This window comes from Herpailurus yagouaroundi, unplaced genomic scaffold, assembly GCF_014898765.1.
Source record: "Herpailurus yagouaroundi ecotype Mexico unplaced genomic scaffold, PumYag 217, whole genome shotgun sequence".
In the NCBI taxonomy this organism is placed as follows: Eukaryota; Metazoa; Chordata; class Mammalia; order Carnivora; family Felidae; genus Herpailurus; species Herpailurus yagouaroundi.
In genome coordinates, this window is record NW_024412448.1 from 153,744 (window position 1) to 174,011 (window position 20,268).

The 20,268-nt window shown below is 52.4% G+C and overlaps 2 protein-coding genes across 7 annotated transcripts in view; one reads left to right on the top strand and one right to left on the bottom strand.

Moving 5' to 3' along the window:
• Nucleotides 1-224: 224 nt before the first annotated feature.
• NAT9 (N-acetyltransferase 9) lies at nt 225-6,142 on the bottom strand. Of its 4 annotated transcripts, none has more exons than XM_040456332.1 (7): nt 6,040-6,142; nt 5,315-5,400; nt 4,050-4,159; nt 3,382-3,525; nt 2,727-2,786; nt 2,408-2,502; nt 225-2,302 (listed from the first exon to the last, which is right to left on the bottom strand). In XM_040456332.1, the coding sequence occupies exons 2-7, from the start codon at nt 5,389-5,391 to the stop codon at nt 2,168-2,170; spliced, it is 621 nt and encodes a 206-aa protein (XP_040312266.1). In that variant the 5' UTR covers nt 5,392-5,400; nt 6,040-6,142; the 3' UTR covers nt 225-2,167. The 4 variants fall into 4 exon arrangements, with proteins under 4 accessions (XP_040312266.1, XP_040312265.1, XP_040312263.1 ...); XM_040456331.1 differs by having other exon boundaries at nt 6,011-6,135; XM_040456329.1 differs by having other exon boundaries at nt 2,408-2,499; nt 6,011-6,111.
• Nucleotides 6,143-6,248: 106 nt separating this feature from the next.
• SLC38A12 (solute carrier family 38 member 12) overlaps nt 6,249-20,268 on the top strand; it is a 59,355-nt gene continuing 45,335 nt past the window's right edge. For 2 of the 3 annotated variants that reach the window (XM_040456319.1, XM_040456321.1), the window contains exons 1-6: nt 6,249-6,345; nt 6,965-7,086; nt 15,067-15,188; nt 17,397-17,478; nt 17,961-18,057; nt 18,797-18,877. In XM_040456319.1, the coding sequence (XP_040312253.1) occupies nt 7,042-7,086; nt 15,067-15,188; nt 17,397-17,478; nt 17,961-18,057; nt 18,797-18,877 (427 nt within the window). In that variant the 5' untranslated portion in view covers nt 6,249-6,345; nt 6,965-7,041. Of the gene's footprint in view, nt 6,361-6,964; nt 7,087-15,066; nt 15,189-17,396; nt 17,479-17,960; nt 18,058-18,796; nt 18,878-20,268 lie in introns of all 3 variants that reach the window. The other variant, XM_040456320.1, reaches the window with a different exon arrangement.

Genomic DNA, 20,268 nt, shown 5'->3' on the forward strand with positions numbered 1-20,268 from the left:
TGGCCTCTGCGTCTTCCTTTAGAGCCCTGGGTAGCCTCTGGCTGACGGGGTAGGGTACAGCTGGACGGCAAGACAGTCCAGGGCTCTCTGACTCCAGGCCAGGGAACAGAATGTGGGCAGCTATAAATCAGAGGGCCTTGGGCCCTGCAGCTGCCTGAGCTTTGCACAAGTCCTGCCCCAGAGAAACAGTTGTAGGAAGTGGGAGGTAAGATCCACACAGCCAGAAGGCTTTATGCAGTTTTAATTCAAGAGCGCTGAAACTGTGAATCCCAAATGGAGCTGCATTTGGAATAGAAGACGTGGCTTTGATCTTTCCACTCAGCCAGTGGGGTGCAGGATCCCCTGGAGTGGGCTGAGCTGGCACCAGATTTTCTATCTTATCTGGCCGTGGACAGGATTGGAGGGCAGCTCTCCAGGACTAGGGGAAAACAAACCCAGCCCACTGAGTCCCAGGACATGCTCTGTGTCAGGTGGGGTGGAAGGGACTTTCCAAGGGCAAAATGCCCTGCTCCTCCTCAAAAAGATCCAGGGCTCTTACACCCGTGGCACCTGAGGCCACATCCCAGAAGCCTGCCAAAGTGGCCCACAAGGGCTGACACTGCCAGGCCCAGAGGCTCCTGGGTTGGTGCTTGCAGAGAAGGAAGAGAAGTTGATGCTGCAAGAGACAGCTAATCAAAGGGAGTTAAGAATGAGTCACTATCTGGACATCTTGGTCTCTAGTTAGGGCTTAGAGTCCCACCAGTGGTAAGAGAAACCATTCCAAACCTTTTCACGGCACCAACGGCCTGGGGTCTGGCTCGCCCCCTCCTAACCTTGCCATTATCCTTTGGCCCATGTCGAGGTCCCTTCAGGTAAGCAAGGCCTGAAGCCTGCCCCACAGGGCAGTGGAGGGACCCCTCCCTATCTCACCTGTTGAGTAGGGAAGCCCTGGGGGCCTCTGACTAAGCTGAAGGCCAGAACTCCTACCCCCTTCCCTACCACTGAGGGGCCGGACACAGTACAAAGGGGGCTTCCAAATGCAGTCAGATTCTAGTGGGATTCACCAGGATCAAGGGGACTGGGAACTGAGGGCCTCAGCAGTAGTTGTGGCTCTGCCATCAAATGCTCCGACACCTTGAGCAAATCACTGCAATTCACCTGTAGGTTTCCTCCCCTTGGGAATACCCTAGCTACCCTTGAGGGTCTCTTCCGTGACTGTTTTGAAACGTGTCTGGCCTTGATAACCACCGCAGATCATGACTGGACAGTTAGGAATCCAGGGGCGTTCCCCCAGCCCCCACCCCCTCCCTCTCTGCCTGTTAAAGCACCAGGCAGCCTGGCGGTCCCGAACCTGTGCCTCTGGCGCCTCCTTGTGGCTCCGTCAGGTGCAGCTGCTCCCGGGGGCAGAGAAGCGAGGGGTGGAGAGTAAGAGATCACAGGTACCTTCAGGAAGGTACCGCTAAGTGGCTTCTGCTTCCTCCTGCAGCCCTTGCAACTGAGCAGAGGCTCCAGGCTTCAACAGAGCGGTGCTTCAGCCACAAGCAGCTGCATCCAAAACTCACTCCTGGGTCCAAAGAGAAGCAGCAAGGACAAAGGACACATGCTCACTTTCCAAGCCTCCTGTTTTTCAGGGCCTAGCTCGTTCACTTCCAAACTTCTTGGGGTCACACTTAGCCTACTTCTGCAGGACAAAAGCAGACTGAGTTCCTCCTGCCCTGATCCTACCACGCTGGACTAGACGCTGCAGGCTGGACCTTCTGGTGGCTCACCACTGAGGCCCAAGGAGAAAGCAGGGGAAAGTGCCGTGCAGTACGCTTTACTCCAGGTCAGGGCCTCCGCTCCAGGGCACCGCCTCTGCCCTTCCAAGGGAAAGGGGGCGTCCTGGCCGTTCACCAGGCCCCCATTCACCTCTGTTCCCACATCCACCCTGCCTCCGATGGATTCGTGCTGTCCACTCCAGGTCCGAGAGCCCACTCCAGGTTTCTCCTGGCCAGCCCTGGAGCAGTTCATCCACACTGCCAGCCTGAGGGAGGCCAAGGTAAGTCCAGCCCAGAATCTGAAGGGCCCCAAAAGGAGGCTCCCAGGCTAGATGGAGGTAGAAGCACTCTGCCCCAAAGGTTCACCTCCTTTGGACTGCGTGGTCCCACCACCCCCATTCACAGAGGGTGGCTGCCCGCAAGGTCAGGGGTCAACGGGACTCTGACAGCCCATCTCTATAGCACTTCTCTTGCACATGGCTGGTCTGCTCCAGAAGCCACTGCCGCTCATGTTCAGTCACTGTCAGTCTGAGCGTCACCTCTTGAAAGATGCTACTCACAGCCACCTATGTGAACCAGAGAGAGCAGAGCCAGCTAAGTTACAGCTATGAGCTCTAGCACCACTGGGGCTCACCGCCCAGGCCTCACCCTCCCACCAGTGACATCCTTACCTGCTCAAAGTGAAGCTTCCGGAACATCCGGATACTTGGTTCATTTCCTTGCCCAATTTTAGCCTCAAACGTGGTCAGACCTAGCTTGGACACTCCTCCCAGAGAAGATCAAAAGAGAGGGACAAGCCACAGGGTGAAGCCCCCCTCCCACACACACCTCCTGTCCTTCCTGTCCCATTTTGCCTTGGAGGCACCTGTCACCTGCCCCCCCACCCCCACCCTCAGGCCTGGAGAAGGCCCACTCCCAACATGCCCTCATGTGCCCTCACCCTCACCTGGGCCTGGCCACTTCTCCCAGTGTCTGCTCAGACTTCCTTACCATAAGACATCATCATGAGAACAGCCTCGGTGCCAAAGCCTTTGCCCCTGCAGCTGGGCTCTAAGAAAAACAATGATAGTCACTGATGCTGTGTGCCAGGCTCCACCGCAGGTCCTGGACAGCTAAAACCTCATCTCATCCCTCGCAGCCCTACACAGTACTATTATTACCATTGTGCAGATAAGAATACAGACACAGAAATTAAAATGACCTGCACAAGCGCTCACAGCTTAGAGACCCCCAGCAACCTGACCCCAAAGCTGACCCTTTAACCTCAGTGTGCTGCCTCAGGACAGTTTTGGGGAAAGGCCGTGGACCAAGAAGGACAGAAACTAGAGGGGCTCCTCCCACAGCATGGGAAGATGCTCCAGATATGCTCATTTATTTTGGGAGGGTCCCCAGTGCCCAGTCCCCCCCCCCCCCCCCCAGCAAGGATGGGGCATGATGAAGTTGGAAGACCCCCAAACCAAAGGTTAAATTCGCATCTAAGCATAACATGGGAATAAAGGAAACCTCCACGGGTGAGCCACTAGGTGCTGGGCTTACTAACGTGGAACCTTCCATTGAGCTGAGGACCCTCTGCAGCCCCAGCTGGCTTACGGTTCAGCAGATCGAGGGCCAGAAGGGAGGGAAGGCAGGGCCAGGTGGAACAAACCTGCAATCATGACCTCAATCTCCCCCAAGGAGGGGTCCCCTGGATCTGTGAGGAAGAGGTTCACATCTCCCGCCATGCAGCTCTCTTCAGTGGTGCGTGGCTGGGCCTGCCACTTCTCTGCATCCAGCACAATGAATGTGCATTCTGAGGAGGGAGGCGACAGGGTTATCGCCTCCACTCCCCAAAGCAGGGGAGTAACGACAGTCTTCCCACCCAAACCAGAGAGCTGCAGAACATCGCCTCTGTCCACCGGGAGAAAAAGGGGCCCAGAGCTCCCTTTAGCAGATTACAAAGCCCTAAATTTGCCTCACGTGGGAAAAGACAGTCTCCCCTGAACAGCAGCTGTATTCTCAGGGAGCAGTAACCACAACTGGGTTTGTGCAAGAGATGTGAGGGGCAGGGCCTCAATTTACAGCCAGAGCCCCAAATGCTTTACTCTCTCTCCCAGGCCTGATGCAGTGAGTGGGGAAGAAGACAGAAGCGTCAGCCACGGGGACTGGCTTCAGTGGGCATAAGAGTATGACAGTTTCAGGCACTTTCCGGGTTTTTCATGAAGGGCTTTTCACAAAGTTTCTGTGGCCCTGGAAGGGCTACAGCTGGGAATGAGAAAGGGAGAGAGGGAGCCAGGAGACTGCCTCTGGAGCCAGCACAGGGCTTCTGCTTCTCACTGTCTGCATCTTCCCGCCAGCTCTGCTGCATCGAATACTCTTGCTCCAGGGTCAGGGGCTCAGAGGCTGTCAAACGCTGCAGCTCCTCTGATTTCATCCACTCGTGGTACCTGCAGGGACAGGGGGATGACCTTCGGCATGCAGGACTGATTCAGAAGCACGGGCCTGACATTTTATGAGATGAGGAAATTGGTAGAAAAGAGAGGCCCACAAGGCTAACACAGGGCTCATAAAAGACCCAAGGAAAGGGTCACAGTAGTTCCTAAGACAGAGAGCCACCAGCACAAGACCCAGAAGCAGGCTGGTCCTACAAGAGAGCAGCAGGAGGGATCAGTTCTGTCTGTCCAGCTTCCCATCTGGTCTCAGGGGTCAGTGCGGGGGAGCAGTCTGAACTCACACATTCCTCAAATTCCTGAGTGGAAGTGTATATAGCAGGCTGACCTCAGTAAGGAAGGCTGGACAGATCTCCACAAAGGCCGAGCACAGGAACCCCCAAAAAGAAAAACTGCAAATAGAGAATACACCCCCACATCCGCACCATCCCAGTCTACATCTGTCAATTGCCAATTACCGCCCCCCGCCCCGCCACACACACACGAGTCTGACCCTGCCACTCAGTTCTGGCCTCTTAAAAACAGTAGACATCAGAACAACCCATCAGCTCAGTTTTATGACAAGCTGACATTAAGTCTTCAAGAACGGAGCATATTCACTGACGCCGGAAGAACGTCACTCATTTACAATTGGGCAGTTCCTTCTTTTCTTACACACATTCACTTTAAATAATTCCTTCTGGGGCGCCTGGGTGGCGCAGTCGGTTAAGCGTCCGACTTCAGCTCAGGTCACGATCTCGCGGTCTGGGAGTTCGAGCCCCGCGTCGGGCTCTGGGCGGACGGCTCGGAGCCTGGAGCCTGTTGCCGATTCTGTGTCTCCCTCTCTCTCTGCCCCTCCCCCGTTCATGCTCTGTCTCTCTCTGTCCCAAAAATAAATAAACGTTGAAAAAAAAAATTAAAAAAAAAAAATTCCTTGCTGAAAGTCCAAAAAGGAAGCTGGGAGGATGAAAGGGAAAAGCGGGGGATGAGTAACTTGAAGGGAAGTCGTCCTCCTCTGCTTCAGCATCCACTTTTTTCTGTCATTACTGCTCCAAGCGATGATGCTTCTCCTTCTTAGAGGAAATAGCCTCTGAGGTCGGGGCTAAGGAAGGGAGGCCCTCCTGGCTGCACCTCGGAGAACTGGCTTGCACCCCATGTTAGGTGGACCCTTACCTAGGCACGTGCTCTGAGGTGTAGGGTACCAGCACCACCTTCTTTCCCAGCAGCAAGATGTTCTCATTTAATCTCATGGTAGCGGCCTGCAGGTGGGGAGGGCAAGCACTTCAGGACCTTGTTTCCTCCCACTTAGCGTGGGAGCCCTGAGCCTTCAGTTCACTGAATGTCTCCCGGGGGCTAAGCTGTCAGAAGAACCTTGGTCCTTCTTTCCTTCCAAACACTTCAGAGAACACGACTCTAGACCCCTTGAGAGAAGGGGAAGCGGGCTGGTTAAAGATAATTAAACAATTCTTGAATCGCATCTCAGGGGGTTAAGCCTGAGCTGCCATGTCTGCGTGTCCCACCAGGCCGAACATGGAAGCCAGGAGCTCAAGTACCGACACTTAACCCCAAAGCTCCCATCACGCGCCCCAGTCCTGACACTCGGTCCCACGATCAACTTTCAACCCCGCTTTAAGCCGATTTCCAACCCCTTCTCCCAGCGACCCCCCCCCCCCCCCCCCCCCGCACCTGACTCGGGCCCTCTCTCCTCCCTACCCACCAAGCCAAGCCTAATTAGGCTCCTTTAGTGTGAGGCAGACTTAAATTCTCACTCCCCTCCCCTTAGGGTGGACCTGTGGGCTACTCTCCTCGATCCCTTCCTTCCCCACCCCCACCCCCCAACACCGGGGTCCCAGACGGCTCAACACACACCCACTCCCCGCCGAAGAAAGCGTCCCCACCCGAGGGGGCGATCCGCCTCCTGAGACAAGCCCAGCTTCCCCACCGGCCCGCGGCCTCCCAGCCCGCACGCGCGTGGGAGCGCCCCTCCCCGGTTTCCGCCACGCAGACGGCAGCCGCCCCGGCCCAATCCCGGTCCCGCCTCCGCAAGGCGCCCAATCAGCGCGCTGCGCCCCGCCCAGGGCGCGCACGGGCTAGGTGGGCTCCGAACGCGGGCGCATGCGCGCTGCGCGCGCTGGTGCGGGACAGCTGGCGCCGGCGGCAGCGGAGGGGTTGGAGGCGGCGGCCGGGAGTCAGCCGCCGTGCAGGTGTCCGGCGGGAGGGTGGGATGGGATGGGCTGGGGCGGCGCCAGACTCGGGGCCCCTCCGGGGGGAGACATAAGTCGGGGAAAGGCTCGGAGCGGGGCTCTTGAGAAGAGGGGGAGGCTTGAGGCTGGGGAGCCCAGAGGCAGGGCAAAATACAGGTGGCGGGGGGGCGGGGAATGGAGGACTCGTTCCAAAGGAGAGGTTTGGGGACCAGGAGTTGGGTTGGGAGGCGACCTGGAAAAGCCCCCAGTTTGTTGCCCTAGGCGGAGGTGACAGTTATTTGGGCTGCCGTGTGTGGTAGCGAGCTCGCTGTTCCTGACATCAAACGTGGATAGCCACCTCAGAGTGTGCAAAGGGGGCGCTTGTGGTGGGGGAGACTTCGTGGCTTGTGGGTCTCCTCGTTTCACTTGGAGTCTGAGCGGCCCTGGATGCATTCATGCCCCGCACAGCGAGGAAGAAGTTCGAGGAAACCACCCTGGTGTCAGTCATCTAGGGCTGTCTCTCATGGCAGATGTTGAGGCCACGTCTGTAATAAAAGTGCTGGGGGAGGGGCGCCATCCAGAAGTACCCCCACCCCCATCGAGGTCTATCAGAAAGTTGAAGTCTGCTCTTTTGCCTTAGGGAGCCACAGGAGCCCGCGGAAAGAGAAGAAACCTAAGGAAACTCGGCTGCCCACCGACCCTTCCTCACTTTTGGAAATGGCGGGAGAAATCACAGAGACCGGGGAGCTCTATTCTCCCTACGTGAGTTTTACCCACATGGTTGCCACCGGCTCCTAGAGAAGCACGGTGCTTCCTCGACTGTACTAGCGATTGCCGCTGCTTTTGGACCCTGGCGAAAGCCAGGGTGGGGAACTCCATTCAGCAGGAGCCACGTTGCCCCTGTCCTGGCTCAGAGCATGTGATGGGAGTTGGCTCACGTGGTAGATGCTGGTCAGAGTGGTCAAGGAAACAAAACTGACTTGCTCACGCCTTGCGATATTTATGCCGGGGCCACTAAAACTTTCGGGCTGTGCTGCTGTGGGTAGATGGTGATTGACAGCTGCTGACTCTGGGTTTGCTCATCTCAGCAGTTTGAAAGTACTTTGGTTGCCAGCTGAGTTGTAAGTTGTGCAGCTTTTATGGTCTCGGATGGCGTAAGAGGCAGAGAAAGCAGAGACTTCCAAGTGCAGTTTGCTGGAGTCTGTAATTAGAACAATTAGAAGGACTGATTTCTTACTGTGTTGGGTCTGCGTTACCCCCCGCCCCCACCTCCCACCAGTACACCCAGTTTATCTTCCTTGTGTAATAAAAAGATTGGTCGTGGTTACATCAGAGTCCTCTTGCCTGGATACCTAGCTGGAGGATTGGAATAATCACGTGATTGACTCATGTTGCTACTAAGTATCCCAGGGAAAAGCAGCACTGCCTTAAGTAGCAAAAGTCCTCTTTCTAGATCGACCTAACCTGTGGAATCCCTGCTTTGTTTCTGCTAGCTTCCCAGACCCTCGAGCTGTGGTGTGATGGATAAGGAAGCATCTCTGAGGGGCACCTGGGTGGCTCAGTCAATTAAGCATCTCTTAATTTCGGCTCAGGTGGTGATCTCACAGTCTGTGAGTTCAAGTCCCGCATCAGGCTCTGTGCTGACAGTGTGGAGCCTGCTTGGAATGCTCTCTTCCTCTCTCTCTGCCCCTCCACCACTCATGCTATCTCTCTCAAATAAGTAAAGAAATAAATAAGCATCTCTGAAAATAGCTGGCAAAAAGCCATTTTCACACCAGAGTGTTCCTACTGGATCTGTGCCTTTTGTGTGTAGCACTAAAAGAGCCTCCTTCCCCTCCATAATTTATCGAGGGAAGTCTTTCTTGAACTTTGGACTGAATCTCATTGTGGTCCTTTCATCTGAGGAATTGGGTAACAGCTCACAGCCTCCTCCTGGTATCAGTAGTGAAGTGTCCATATTGTCCATAAAAGTTCCTGCTGCTTCTCAGAGCATCTGTACGCTTAGAGATGAGAAAATGAGTTACACTGAGTTTTGAAAAGGAAAATATTTTGATATGCTCACTTTCTTGTGTGTCTCCACTTCACATAATCATTTCACACGTCGGCATATACCCACAGGAAATTGGGCAGTAGGCCTGAAGGCCTCAGTGGGTTCTGCTTCCCACCCCCGGTTTTCCTGTGTGATTGGTTTTGTTTGAGGGCCTACTCTGGGCATTTGCCATAAACAACTGCTTGCATCCTCTTAGCCTACCGGTGGAGAGAGATGGGAAGAGATGGGCGGTGGTGGGGTGGTATTAGGCAGGAGTTAGCGGTCAGGGTTTGAGGAGAGATCATGCCTCTTTCCTGAGTTTTCCCCTGACTCTGCCATCCTGGGAGAGAGGTTCTTGATCCCTTGTGAGACCAGGAGAAGGGCATAAGGCTCCCCATCGGCAGAGCCCAGAAAAGCAGTGGAACTCCCTCCACTGCGGACATGGCTTCGAATCCCCTGCTCCGCGCAGGACAGGCATGACCCGCTCTCGAGGTCTTGGGAAACCGAGACACTGAGCACTTACTTGGTTCACAAAGGTGCATCAGCCCATAACTTGGGTTATTCGCAACACAGAGCCTCTCCCTACCTCTGTGTTGCCCTGTTGTCAGGTCTTTTCTGCTTCGCGGGTGTTAGGGATGTTTGCCTTAGCTGGCATTGTTCTGCATAAAAATACCTGTACTCGGCAGACTGGCCTCAGAGGACTTACCTGTCAGGCCCTCTCAAGGAGAGTGCCGGATTCAGAACACGGTTCAGGCCCACATGCCACCCCCACCTCGTCAAAGCGATCTCAGAACAGGCATGTCTGTTTCCCTATTTACGGGGACCAGGAGTGGTTCAGGACTGTGGGGATTGTGTGATCCAAATAGAGGATGCAGTGGGCTACCACCTGCACAAGGGTCCGTGGCCAAGGGCCCCTCCTGCCAGCCAGTGTTGCCAAAGATCGTTGCTGTTGCTTTCGAAGGACAGGCCTCTTGCTTCCGCATCTCTTTGGCCTTCTGTTTCCTTTGACAAGTGTCATTGGGGAAGCGGGCAGAAACCACCGTTAACTCCTGCCTCGTGCACATCTGGGGGTGAGGCCGCCGGGCATTAGGTAAGGCAGCAGGAATGCTGCACTGACGTCCCTAGAGCACAGGGGAGCAGGTCCCCCATCCCGAGGAAGAGTGGAGAAGGGGAGGAGACGGTTTAGCCTGCAGCGGGGCTTTATTCTGCTTTTGGCCACACTTTCCACGAGGCTGTCCCCACAGAACCGTCAGGTAACCAGCAGAAGAGAACGTCTCCTTCCTCTTCCTCCTGCCCCACAACTACCTTTGACCTGGCTTGTGGCTTAGCTCAGATCTGCTTCCTGCTCTGGTCTACTCCTGGTTGGTCCTCGCTGACACCTTTGCTGAAGGTCAGAAGGGCTTAACTCTTGCCAGGAAGGTGAAGACATCTCATGTTATCCTACAGGGCTCCCTGAGCCCCCCTAGGCCCAGAGTACTCCCTTTGAAACTAAAGAATGTCAGTAGTGCAAGAGAAGTGTGACTGCCCATTTCTGCTCCTAACTGCTAACAGCACGTATCCCAGTTAACTCCTTTTGTAAAGTTCTTAAGGGTGTTTTTTTTTTTTTTAATCAAAAATTTTTAATTTTTATTAGAGCTCCATGCCCAGCACGGAGCCTGATGTGGGGGCTTAGTCCCACAACCTTGAGATCGTGACCTGAGCCAAAACCAAGTCAGACACTTAACTGACTGAGGTCGTGACCTGAGCCAAAATCAAGAGTCAGACACTCAACTGACTGCACCCAGGCGCCCTTTAAAGGTCTTTTTCGCTGAGACTTATTTGAAGTTTCTGTTGGGATTATGTCTTTATCAGCAGTGTTCTCAGCCGGTGGCAGTCTTGCCCCTCTCCCCCCATATCCCAGGACATTTGGCAACGTCTGGAGACGTTTGTGATCATCCCAGCACAGGCACGAGGCTGGGGAGTACTAGAACCTAGTGGGTAGAGACCAGGGATGCTACTAAACATCCTACAATCCACAGGACAGCCCCACAACAGAAGAATCTGGCCCCAAATTCCAACAGTGCTCAGCCAGAGATAGACCCTTGACCCTTCATCTCAAGACCTTCAGGTATCACTGAATTCAAAAATGCCTCTTGTACTGTTACAAAACTTTTTGGCAAAGAACCGTCACTTTCCCTCTCACGAGAACCTTCACCAAGGCCATTTTCTATAAAGAAAAAGGGTCTACCCTTCATATGTGTTCTTGCTTAGAAGGGCAACATGCGGAGAACAAAGCTGCAGGGAGAGATGTAGGAACACGGTTCAACCTTGGTTTAATCCTTCTGGGATCTGTCTGTGTGATCACACTGAGACCATGGTGTTTACAACGGGACAGAGATTGTGAGGCTTACGTTAGAGAGGACCTCGCCAGGTCCAGTCAGCTCAGCCAAGGATTCCTAGCTGGAGGCTGTGTGCCAGGCACCCTGAGAAGCGACACCGGGACCTCAGTTGTAGCAATGGGGAATGGATGAGTACACCAACGTCGAGAACCAGGACATAGGAAGTATTCTTGCTCTAGGGGTTCAAAAGTGGGGAGCGAGACTGGAAGGGCTTTGTGGGGGAAGCAGCGTTTGCATGTGTCCAAGTGCTGGGTGGGATTTGAGGGGCCGGTGGCCTGTGCCAAGTGTAAACAGACTGTGAGCAGAGCTCTTTCCCGTCTGCAGGATGCCTTCCTATCCAGCACTCAGATGTGCACTTAGCACCTGCCTAGAAGCCTATCCTTCCCTAACCACTGCCCGGCCCCTTATCCCCCAGCTCTATTAAAACAGCAACGACAACAACAACGCTGGGAGAATGGGCCCCAATTTGTGTGATAAAAAATTCAGTACATGGTTGTTTTAGAAAAATTTTCTAAATACAGAGAAGCACAGGGTGCCTGGGTGACTCAGTCAGTTAACTGTCTAACTCTTGATTTCATCTCAGGTTGTGATCCCAGGGTCATGGGATCAACCCCCACATCAGGCTCTGCGCTGAGCATAGAGCCTGCTTGGGATTCTCTCTCTCCCTCTCCCTCCACCCCCTCCCTCTCTTTCCCTCTCCCCCTCCCTCCCCACCCCCTGCCCCTCTCTCTTGCTTGTGCAGTCTCTCTCAAAATAAACTTGAAAATTTATACATATACGTGTGTATATATACACACATACATATATAAAAAGTACATATGTCAAAGAACAAGGAGTAAAAATGAGAGATGGGTAGGTGTTCACAGAGATTAAGTGTTTCTGTTGCTGTTTTAAACAGGGATAAGCAGTAAAGCAAACTGTAAATGAGCCAATGTCGTAGAACACAGGAAGACCCGTTAGGAAGCGGCGGTCACAGCCCAGGCTGAAGCGATTTAGGTTGTAAACGGGAGTATGACCAGAGGTAGTGACAAAAGACTCTGCAGAAGTAGAATCGCTAGGACTGGGATACGCGGGAGGGGGAGGCGGGGGTGACTAGAGACTGTGGATTTGAGGTCTACAGAAAGACTGATGCAGAGGTGAAGCCACAGGACTGAGTGAAGTTGCTGAGGGAAAGGAGACAGTTTACATCAGAGCATAAGAAAGAGTAAAGACTAAGAAAGTCATTGGATTGGGCAAATAGGAGGTCATTGGTGATTTTGAAGAACATCGTTTCATAAGAGCTCTGGGAGTGGAAACGCAAAGTACAGAAACTTGGAAATGAAGATAGAGGAAATAGGTAGCTTCTTTGGTGAGTGGGGTTAAGGGTAGTGAGAGGATTGTGGGGTTTTTTGTTTTTTTTTAATGTTTGTTTATTTTTGAAAGAGTGTGAGTGGGAGAGGGGCAGAGAGAGAGGGAGACCAAGAATCCCAAGCAGGCTCTATGCACTGTCAGCACAGAGCCCAATGCAGGGCTCGAACCTACAAACCATGAGATCGTGACCTGAGCTGAAGTCTGACGCTTAACCGACTAAGCCACCCAGGCGCCCCGAGAGGGTGGTGTTTTAAAGGTGTCAAGGACATTTGTAGGCAGAGGGGAGGAGCTGGTAGGAAGAAGATTCCAGAAAGAAGGACTGAGCCCAGAAATTCGGGTGCAGGAGGAAGGTCACATGTTCCCCATGGGTAGAGAGAGAGTGGGAAAGATGCAGACACTGATTGTTGAATGAAGAGGGAGGGAAGCTGGCGGAGGGCACATCAGATGGCCTCAGTCACCTCTGTGACACAGGAAGCAGCCTTCAACTGAGAGAGGTGGAGGTCAGGGGCTAGGGCTTGAAGAGGTTTCCTGTGGGAAATGCCAAGAAGTCCATGGTGGAATAAAGAAAATCAATGCTGTTGGAGCACAGGTGAAGGAACCATTCATCTGTGGTAAAACCAGTCATTATAATTAAAAAAAAAAAAAAAAATTCCAGGAATTTTTAGCAGCTTCATATAGGAAATAGAGGAAGCAGGCGCTGGGTCTGTCCCAGGCTGGGGTCGGGAGGGTCAGAACAGGGGAGGGTGTGTGAATCATGGGTAGAGGGTAGAGAGCACTTTGTGGAACTAGCCCATTGTACACGAGGCCAAAGAATGCAAATGCGGCCAGAGTGGAGGGGGTGGCCTGCGTGGGGAGGGTGGGGGGACTGCAGGTGTTGGTGGGAATGGACAAGGCTGCAGGAGGCTTCAGCTCAGAGAAAGGAATTTCCTGATCGAGATCTAGAAACCGGAACATTACAGTTAACAACTAGAGTCAAGGAGCGCCTGGGTGGCTCATTTGGTTGAACGTCCGACTTTGGCTCAGGTCATGATCTCACGGTTCGTGAGTTCGAGCCCCGCGTCGAGCTCTGTGCTGACAGCTCAGAGCCTGGAGCCTGCTTTGGACTCTGTGTCTCCCTCCCTCTCTCTCTCTCTCTCTCTCTCTCTCTCTCTCTCTCTGCCCCTCCCTGACACACACACTGTTGCATGCATGCTCTCTCTCTCTCAAAAATACATTAAAGAAAAAAAAAACAACCAGCTAGAGTCAAGTCAGTGTGAATGAGAATTTAAAATCTGAAGTCAGTGACTCAGGAATTGCATGCAGAGCCTGGTTGTCAGGGGCGAGGGAGAGGGTCTGCTGGTGGGTACCTGCCTTCTTTTTGGAGTGATGAAGCAGAATTAGATGATAGTGCTAAGAACCAGGAAATTGTGTCCTTTAAAAGGGTGGTTTTTTTAATTAAGTTTTCTATTTCAATTCCAGTATAGTTAACATACAGTGTTAGAGTGATTCAGTCCCATACAACCCTGGGTGCTCATCACAACAAGTGCACCCCGTAACCCCCGTCACCTATTTCCCCCATCCCCCCACCACCTCCCCTCTGGTACCCATCAGTTAGTTCTCTGTAGTTAATACTCTATTTCTTAGTCTCTTTTTTTCCCTTTGCTCCTTCATTTTGTTTCTTAAATTCTACATATGAGAGACATCACACAGTATTTATCTTTCTGTATTGACTTATTTAGCGTTACACTTTCTAAATCCACCCATTTTGTTGCAAATGGCAAGATTTCATTCTTTTTATAGCTGAATAACATTTCAGTGTGTGTGTGTGTGTGCGTGTGTGTATGTATATATGCCACTTTTTTATCCATTCATCTGTTGATGGACACTTGGGCTGTTTCCATAATTTGGCTGTCATAAATAATGCTGCAGTTAACATAGGGGTGCATGTATCCCTTTGAATTAGTGTTTTTGGTATTTTTTGGGTAAATGCCCAGTAATGCAATTGCTGGATCATAGGTAGTTCTATTTTTAACTTTTTGTGGTGCCACCATACTGTTTTCCACAGTGGTTACACCAGTTTACATTCCCACCAGCAGTGCACGAGGGTTCCTGTCTCTCCACATCCTTGCCAACACTTGTTGTTTCTTGTGTTGTTGATTTCAGCCATTCTGACAGGTGTGAGGTGATGTCTCGCTTTGATTTTCATTTGCATTTCCCTGATGACTGATGTTGAGCATCTTTGCATGTGTCCGTAGGCCATCTGGATGTCTTCTTTGGGGAAATGTCTGTTCATGTCTTCTGCCCATTTCTTAATTGGATTATTTGGGTTTTGGCTATTGTATAAGTTTTTTATATATTTTGGATGCTAATCCTTCATCAGATATGTCATTGGCAAATACCTTAAAAGGGTGAATTTCATGACATGTGAATTCTATCTCAATTTACATAAGAATCCCTGAAGTCAGTGTGGGCAGGACGGTAGGGAAAAGGAAGCAGCATGAATGTTGACATCCCAAAGGACAATGGCAAGAATGGGTGAGAGCAGGGTTGGGTCATGTGCTGAGAGGTCTTGGGAGGAGTGGAGGTTTTTTGAGGTCAGTGCTGCGGTTCATCCTTGCGCCGGGTACCCCAGATGTGGCAGTGTGTCCTCAGGAAGCCTGCAGCCTAGTTGGGCAGAGCGCTAACCTCTGAGATGCAGCTTTGAATACTAGGAAATGGCAAGGTGATGGGGCGGTGCCCAAAAGCAGAGGAGGAACCAAACACCGGAGACCTCTTGGAAGGTCCGACAGAAGGTGGGACTTTAGCCTTCCAAGTGTTGATGTTCCCTTCCCTAGCATTTGGTTGCACAGCACGCCTTCTTAGAACCTCGGCCGAATTCTCCCTTCTGACCTGCTTCTCTGGCCTCCCTGCCTCCAGTTTGGCTGTCACCCAGGGTCATTTTTGGGAGCCACTGCCGGGAGAGGTTAATTAATGTCAGAGCTTGAAGGTCACTTCTGTTGCTTCCAGGTGGGACTGGTGTACATGTTTAACCTCATCGTGGGCACTGGTGCACTCACCATGCCCAAGGCCTTTGCCACCGCCGGGTGGCTCGTCAGCCTGGTCCTGCTGGTGTTCCTGGGCTTCATGAGGTAAGAGGCTGGCACGCAGGGGCCGGGAGGAGGCTGCCCAGGGAGTCCTGACTTCTCTTCATTAACGTGAGGAAGCGTGCCTGGGGGGCAGGGAGTCCACGGTGAATCCTAACCAGAGTGGCCCAGAGACAGGAAAGGAGACGCAAAGGCCTCCAGGTCTCATGCTAACGGAGCAGTTACACAATCTAATCAGTTAAGAGTCAAGACATCCAACTGGGCTTTGGAATGTTTCACGTGGTGCTCACGTTGCCTCTCCGGCTGGTTGGCCTCCCCGGTTGTATGCTTTAGTGATGGTACCATCATCAATTTTTGTTCTTCGAGAAAATACCACCTGGCCACAGAAAAAGAATCTGACAAACATCTACAGTGATAAGGGAAGTCAGTTTGGAGTTTAGAATTTGCTTAAGGTAGCCCACAAAGTAAGTGATTATTAACACACGGGGAGGCACGTAATCACATGTTAATCTCAGCCCACTTTGTGCCTGGCAGCAAAGAGGTGCCCGGTGCCTTCCCAAGCTTTCAGGGGCACCCGCTCCTAGAGCCAGGTGTGTGGGGTTCACCAGCTGGTGCCTCACAGAGGGTAGATCCTACTTGAGGCTCCTCTCGGATTCTGCATGCAGGCGGGGAGTCATTCAGCAAGTGCCCCAGGCTCGTAAGGGATTTAGGACTATGCATTTCCAGGTGGGAATCTACAGGCTGCCAAAAAGAGGCAAGGGAACACCTGGAAACACCCCTCAGAAGGACCTTCCCTGGGAGAAGTGACACCAGGCGCTGTTCTTGGGTTGGGTTACAGGTGAAGCAAATTGGGACGTAGAAGAGGCTGGATGGGAAAACGCTCACATTTCTGTTTCTTCACTCATTTTCTCTTGGGGGGGTTTCGTGGCCATCCTTGGCTCATTACATACTGCAAGTCCTTGTCCTTCTGTGGCTCTGCTGTCCCCTTTAAAGGACCTTCAGCACAGGCAGCTGTCTGAATGGGAGGTGATTATTGGGGGCCCCCAGGTAGGGGCGGCCATGTCCCCTCCCTGCTCAGCCCGTTTATATTTGAACATGATCGATGAGTTGGCTTTGTGCAACCATGAGAATCCTTTTTATGCCTTAACTAAGATTGATTCTAGTTTTATTTGCAAAAAGAAGGGAAAATCTGAAGTCCTTAAAATGGTCACTTAGGCAAGATAATGAGAAACCTTTCCAGAAGGTGCTGAGGCCCTGGAATGGGAGTTTCAGGACTGGCTGCCCTCCACCCCCCGAGATGGAGCGGATGTGGCTGAGCAGTCAGCCTGTGGCAAGTGAAGGCACTTGAGGAGGGCTGGGCTAGAGCCTCAAGAAGGAGGGAGAGGACTGTGCTGTCTGGGGTCCTTCAGCAGGGAGAGACTCCACCCTTGGGTTTACCAGTAGGAGGGCGGCTCCCCCCTCCCCCCCACCCTGCCCCGCAGCTCTGCTGACTGGAGGACCCATGCACTCCAGCTCCGGCTGAAGTCTGGGCCTCTCCAGCTTCCCTAAGCGGAAGAAGAGAGAAGATGGTTTTGCACTCTAGTTTGACTCCGCAGCAAATGTCTGGTGCCACCTCTCAGTGTCCTTTTTGACTCGAGCCATAAAAATGCAAGCTTATTTTTACATTTGCTAGGTTATTAGGAAAGTAAAGGTACTGCCGAAAAAGGAAGGAAAGACAGAAACATGGAAACACATTCTGGAACCTAATGTCCTTTCCAGTTATCGTGCTGTGCCCCGTCCATCAGTGAATGGACCTGGGAGCTGACTGCTTGTCTGTGTCCCAGCACGGAGAGTGGAGAGCTGCCCGCTGCCCTTCCCAGAAGCTTTCAGAAGGCCCATTGTGAATCTGCCTCCTCCCTGCTCTGCCCCCAGCAGGCCCCCTCTTGGTGTGCGGTACCACATCGCCCCATGTCCCCTCTTCCCCCAGGCTCACGCTCTACCCCCGGCCCCCATCAGCTTATTTCACACCCCTCTCTCCCGTGCGTCAAAACATATTCTAAACATAGACAAGGACATGAAGGCAAGCACGCAAGACGTCCCTTACGCACACACATTTTACCAGGTCAAATGCAGCTCAAAAGTCCCCTAGGGAACGGCTCTCAGAAGAGAGAATGCTTTGGGCTTCTTGGTCTTGAAACGATTTTTCCTTTTTCATTGTGCCACCTCCAACCTCCCACCTGCCTTTGGCAATTAAATTGTGGCCTTACTCCGCAGCTTTGTGACGACTACCTTCGTGATAGAGGCCATGGCTGCGGCCAACGCTCAGCTCCACTGGAAGAGGATGGAAAACCACCAGGTGTGTGTATTGCCCTTGTCTCCAGGCTGTGCCTCTGGCCAATTGTGTGCTAGAAGAGGCAGCCCTCAGGGGCCAGTTCTTTCCCTCCCAATGTGTAGGGGGCTCACGTCCACTGCATGTCTCCAAGACCCTTGTTCCAGAGCCAAAGCTTTACAGCCGCATAAGCTCACTGAACACATGCAGCCTCTGCTCCCTTAGCATCATGTCAGGGGTCCCCTTGAGCCCCCTACCGTGAGCTCACTCATCATTCTGAACCTCTAGTCCCAGGAACAGCATTGCAGCTTCAGATCTGACATCTGCGTGTCTGTGCCTTCTCCTGTGACAGCACGGAGGTGTTGAGAGGTGCCCCTAATTAGATGCCTCCTGGAAAGAAAGATCAAAGGAAATGGGTTTTCCAGTTTCCCGTGGGTTTTCTGTCGAGTTATGTGCCCCTCTTTTTTCCTTGTTTGTCCCCTCCCTCCCCCCGCCCCACCCCCTCCTAGGAGGAGGAAGAGGAGGACTCCTCCACAGCCTCCGACAGTGACGTCCTTGTTCAGGACAACTACGAGCGGGCAGAGAAACGACCCATCCTTTCAGTGCGTAAGTCTTGGGGTTACAGGCCGGCAGGCACCTCCCTCTGGTCCACAAGCTTCTTCCCTTGTAGAGAGAGCAAGGGAGTCTCTCTGCAGAGACCATCAGGCCAGAGCACTAGCCAGGGACCCGGGATTCACCACTTGCTCATGTTAGCGGCTTCATCAGACTACTCACCTCATCACCCTGGGCACACTGGAAGCTTGAACTGATGTGAGGTGTTCGACTCTTCCTCCTGTCCCACCAATCACGCATGTCTGGCAGGTCCCTCCCCACTCCAGCCGAGCCAGGGCCACGTGACCCAGCTTTTCTTCTCCCCTCCATTACCAGCACCCCTGGATCCCTTTCTATATATTGTTTTAAACATTTCTAGTGGAGAAACATTAGAAGTTTTTGCAAGAATTTGAAATGCTGGGGCACCTGGGTGACTTGGTTAGTTGAGCATCCAACTCTTGGTTTCAACTCGGGTCATGATCTCGTGGTTTGTGAGTTCGAGCCCCGCATCAGGCTCTGTGCTGACAGCGTGGAGCCTGCTTGGGATTCTCTCTCTCCCTGCTCTCTCTCTCTCTGCTCCTACCCCACTTGTGCTCACTCTCTCTCTCAAAATAAATAAACTTAAAAAAAATAAAGAGAATTTGAAATGCTTGAGGATTTCCTCAGTCTAGAGAATTTAGTGAACTTACTGCCCCCTCTAGGAGCTTCTCTGAATGAAAACCACTTTCTCTTCCTTGTCCTTTTGGCTCCACAGAGAGACGTGGATCTCTGAACCTTTTTGAAATCACAGACCGGGTGGAGATGGGACAGATGGCTTCCATGTTCTTCAATAAAGGTATGAGTTCTTTCTCAAGGTGGGGTGAGGGCAGTCCGACAGACCTTGACAACTAGGGAGGGGGCTGATGGCGTCGGCCAGATCCCAGTGCGTTTGCGAGGCCACCTTGCCGAGAGGCCTGAGCCGCTCTCATTGTTTTCCTGAATCTCTCAGGATGAGAGATTCAGGAATCTCTCATCAGCATTAGAAATAGAGAAGCAGCTCCTTGGCTCTTCCTGCTCATAGAGGTCAGGAATCCTAAGCAGCTTTCCAAGGAAGGAAGCCAGTGGAGCTGGCTGGTAGTTTTATGCCTCTTGCTCGATTGCTTCTGACTTGTCTCTCTTTCCTTCTGGACTGTTCAGTCTAGAACAACACAGGGCAGCTACCTGTGACAGTGATGGGATACACCATGCACATGCCTCTGTGTGTGTGTCTCTGTCTCTGTCTCTCTCTCTCCCTCTCTCCCTCTCTCCCCCCCCCTCTCCATCAGTGGCCAGCAGAGGGCGCCAGGAATCCACACACAAGGTTACTGTCTTGGAATCTGTTTCTGATCGTGACCCCTCCTCACTCTACCTGCTCCTTAGCAGGACTGGTTACAGCTGAAAGGATCCCCCCACCCCACCCCCAGCTCAGACGCTGGGTCACTGGGTGTTCTGTGACAACACTCTATACCTCCCTGGCAAATGTTGTTCTTTGGAAGATGTGCTGTTTAAGGGTATGGTTTTTCAGTACCCAAACCTGTCCGTTTCCCCTTCAGAGACAGTCAGACACATCTCAATAAATCCTGTCTTTGTAAGGATTTTATCTTTGGAAGATCCTCTGCCCTTTGGTCACAGAGGGGTGGCATCTCCACCGATTCTTTCCCATCTCCAGTGTGGCTGCAGTAACTTGGAGCCTGGGGAATTATAGAAACCAGAGTCTTCTTGACTGCTTTTCAGGACATTAAGCATTTGGTTTATCACTGGTGGTGTGATTTGACCGTCCAGTCTGGAATGTCATGATCATCAGCCAATGATTGCCTGAGGGTCTGGTTCCTGCTTCCCTACCAGCCTCACAGAGGCTTCCAGAATTCGTGAAAATCAGACTGGTTGTGTCCAGCCCACTCTGTGATTTTCCTTTGCTCCATTTCTACCTCTCCCCATCTCATTAGACAAAGATAAGAGCATAAACATTTCCCCCTGGCAGCCGCACCCAATCCCCCTGCAAACGCAAACTTTGGAGAGAAAACGCACATTGGAGGGAGGACATCCGCCTTTGAAACTTCCTTTCCGATGAGCGTGTTTTACAGTCTGCCCTGACTTCTGTAACAATTCTGGGAACCCGTGGTTTTGGTGTTTTTTTCTCCCCCTCCAGACGGGACTTCTAGTTTACCCAAATCTAACAGAAAAAAAAGGAGCACTTTCATACAAGGG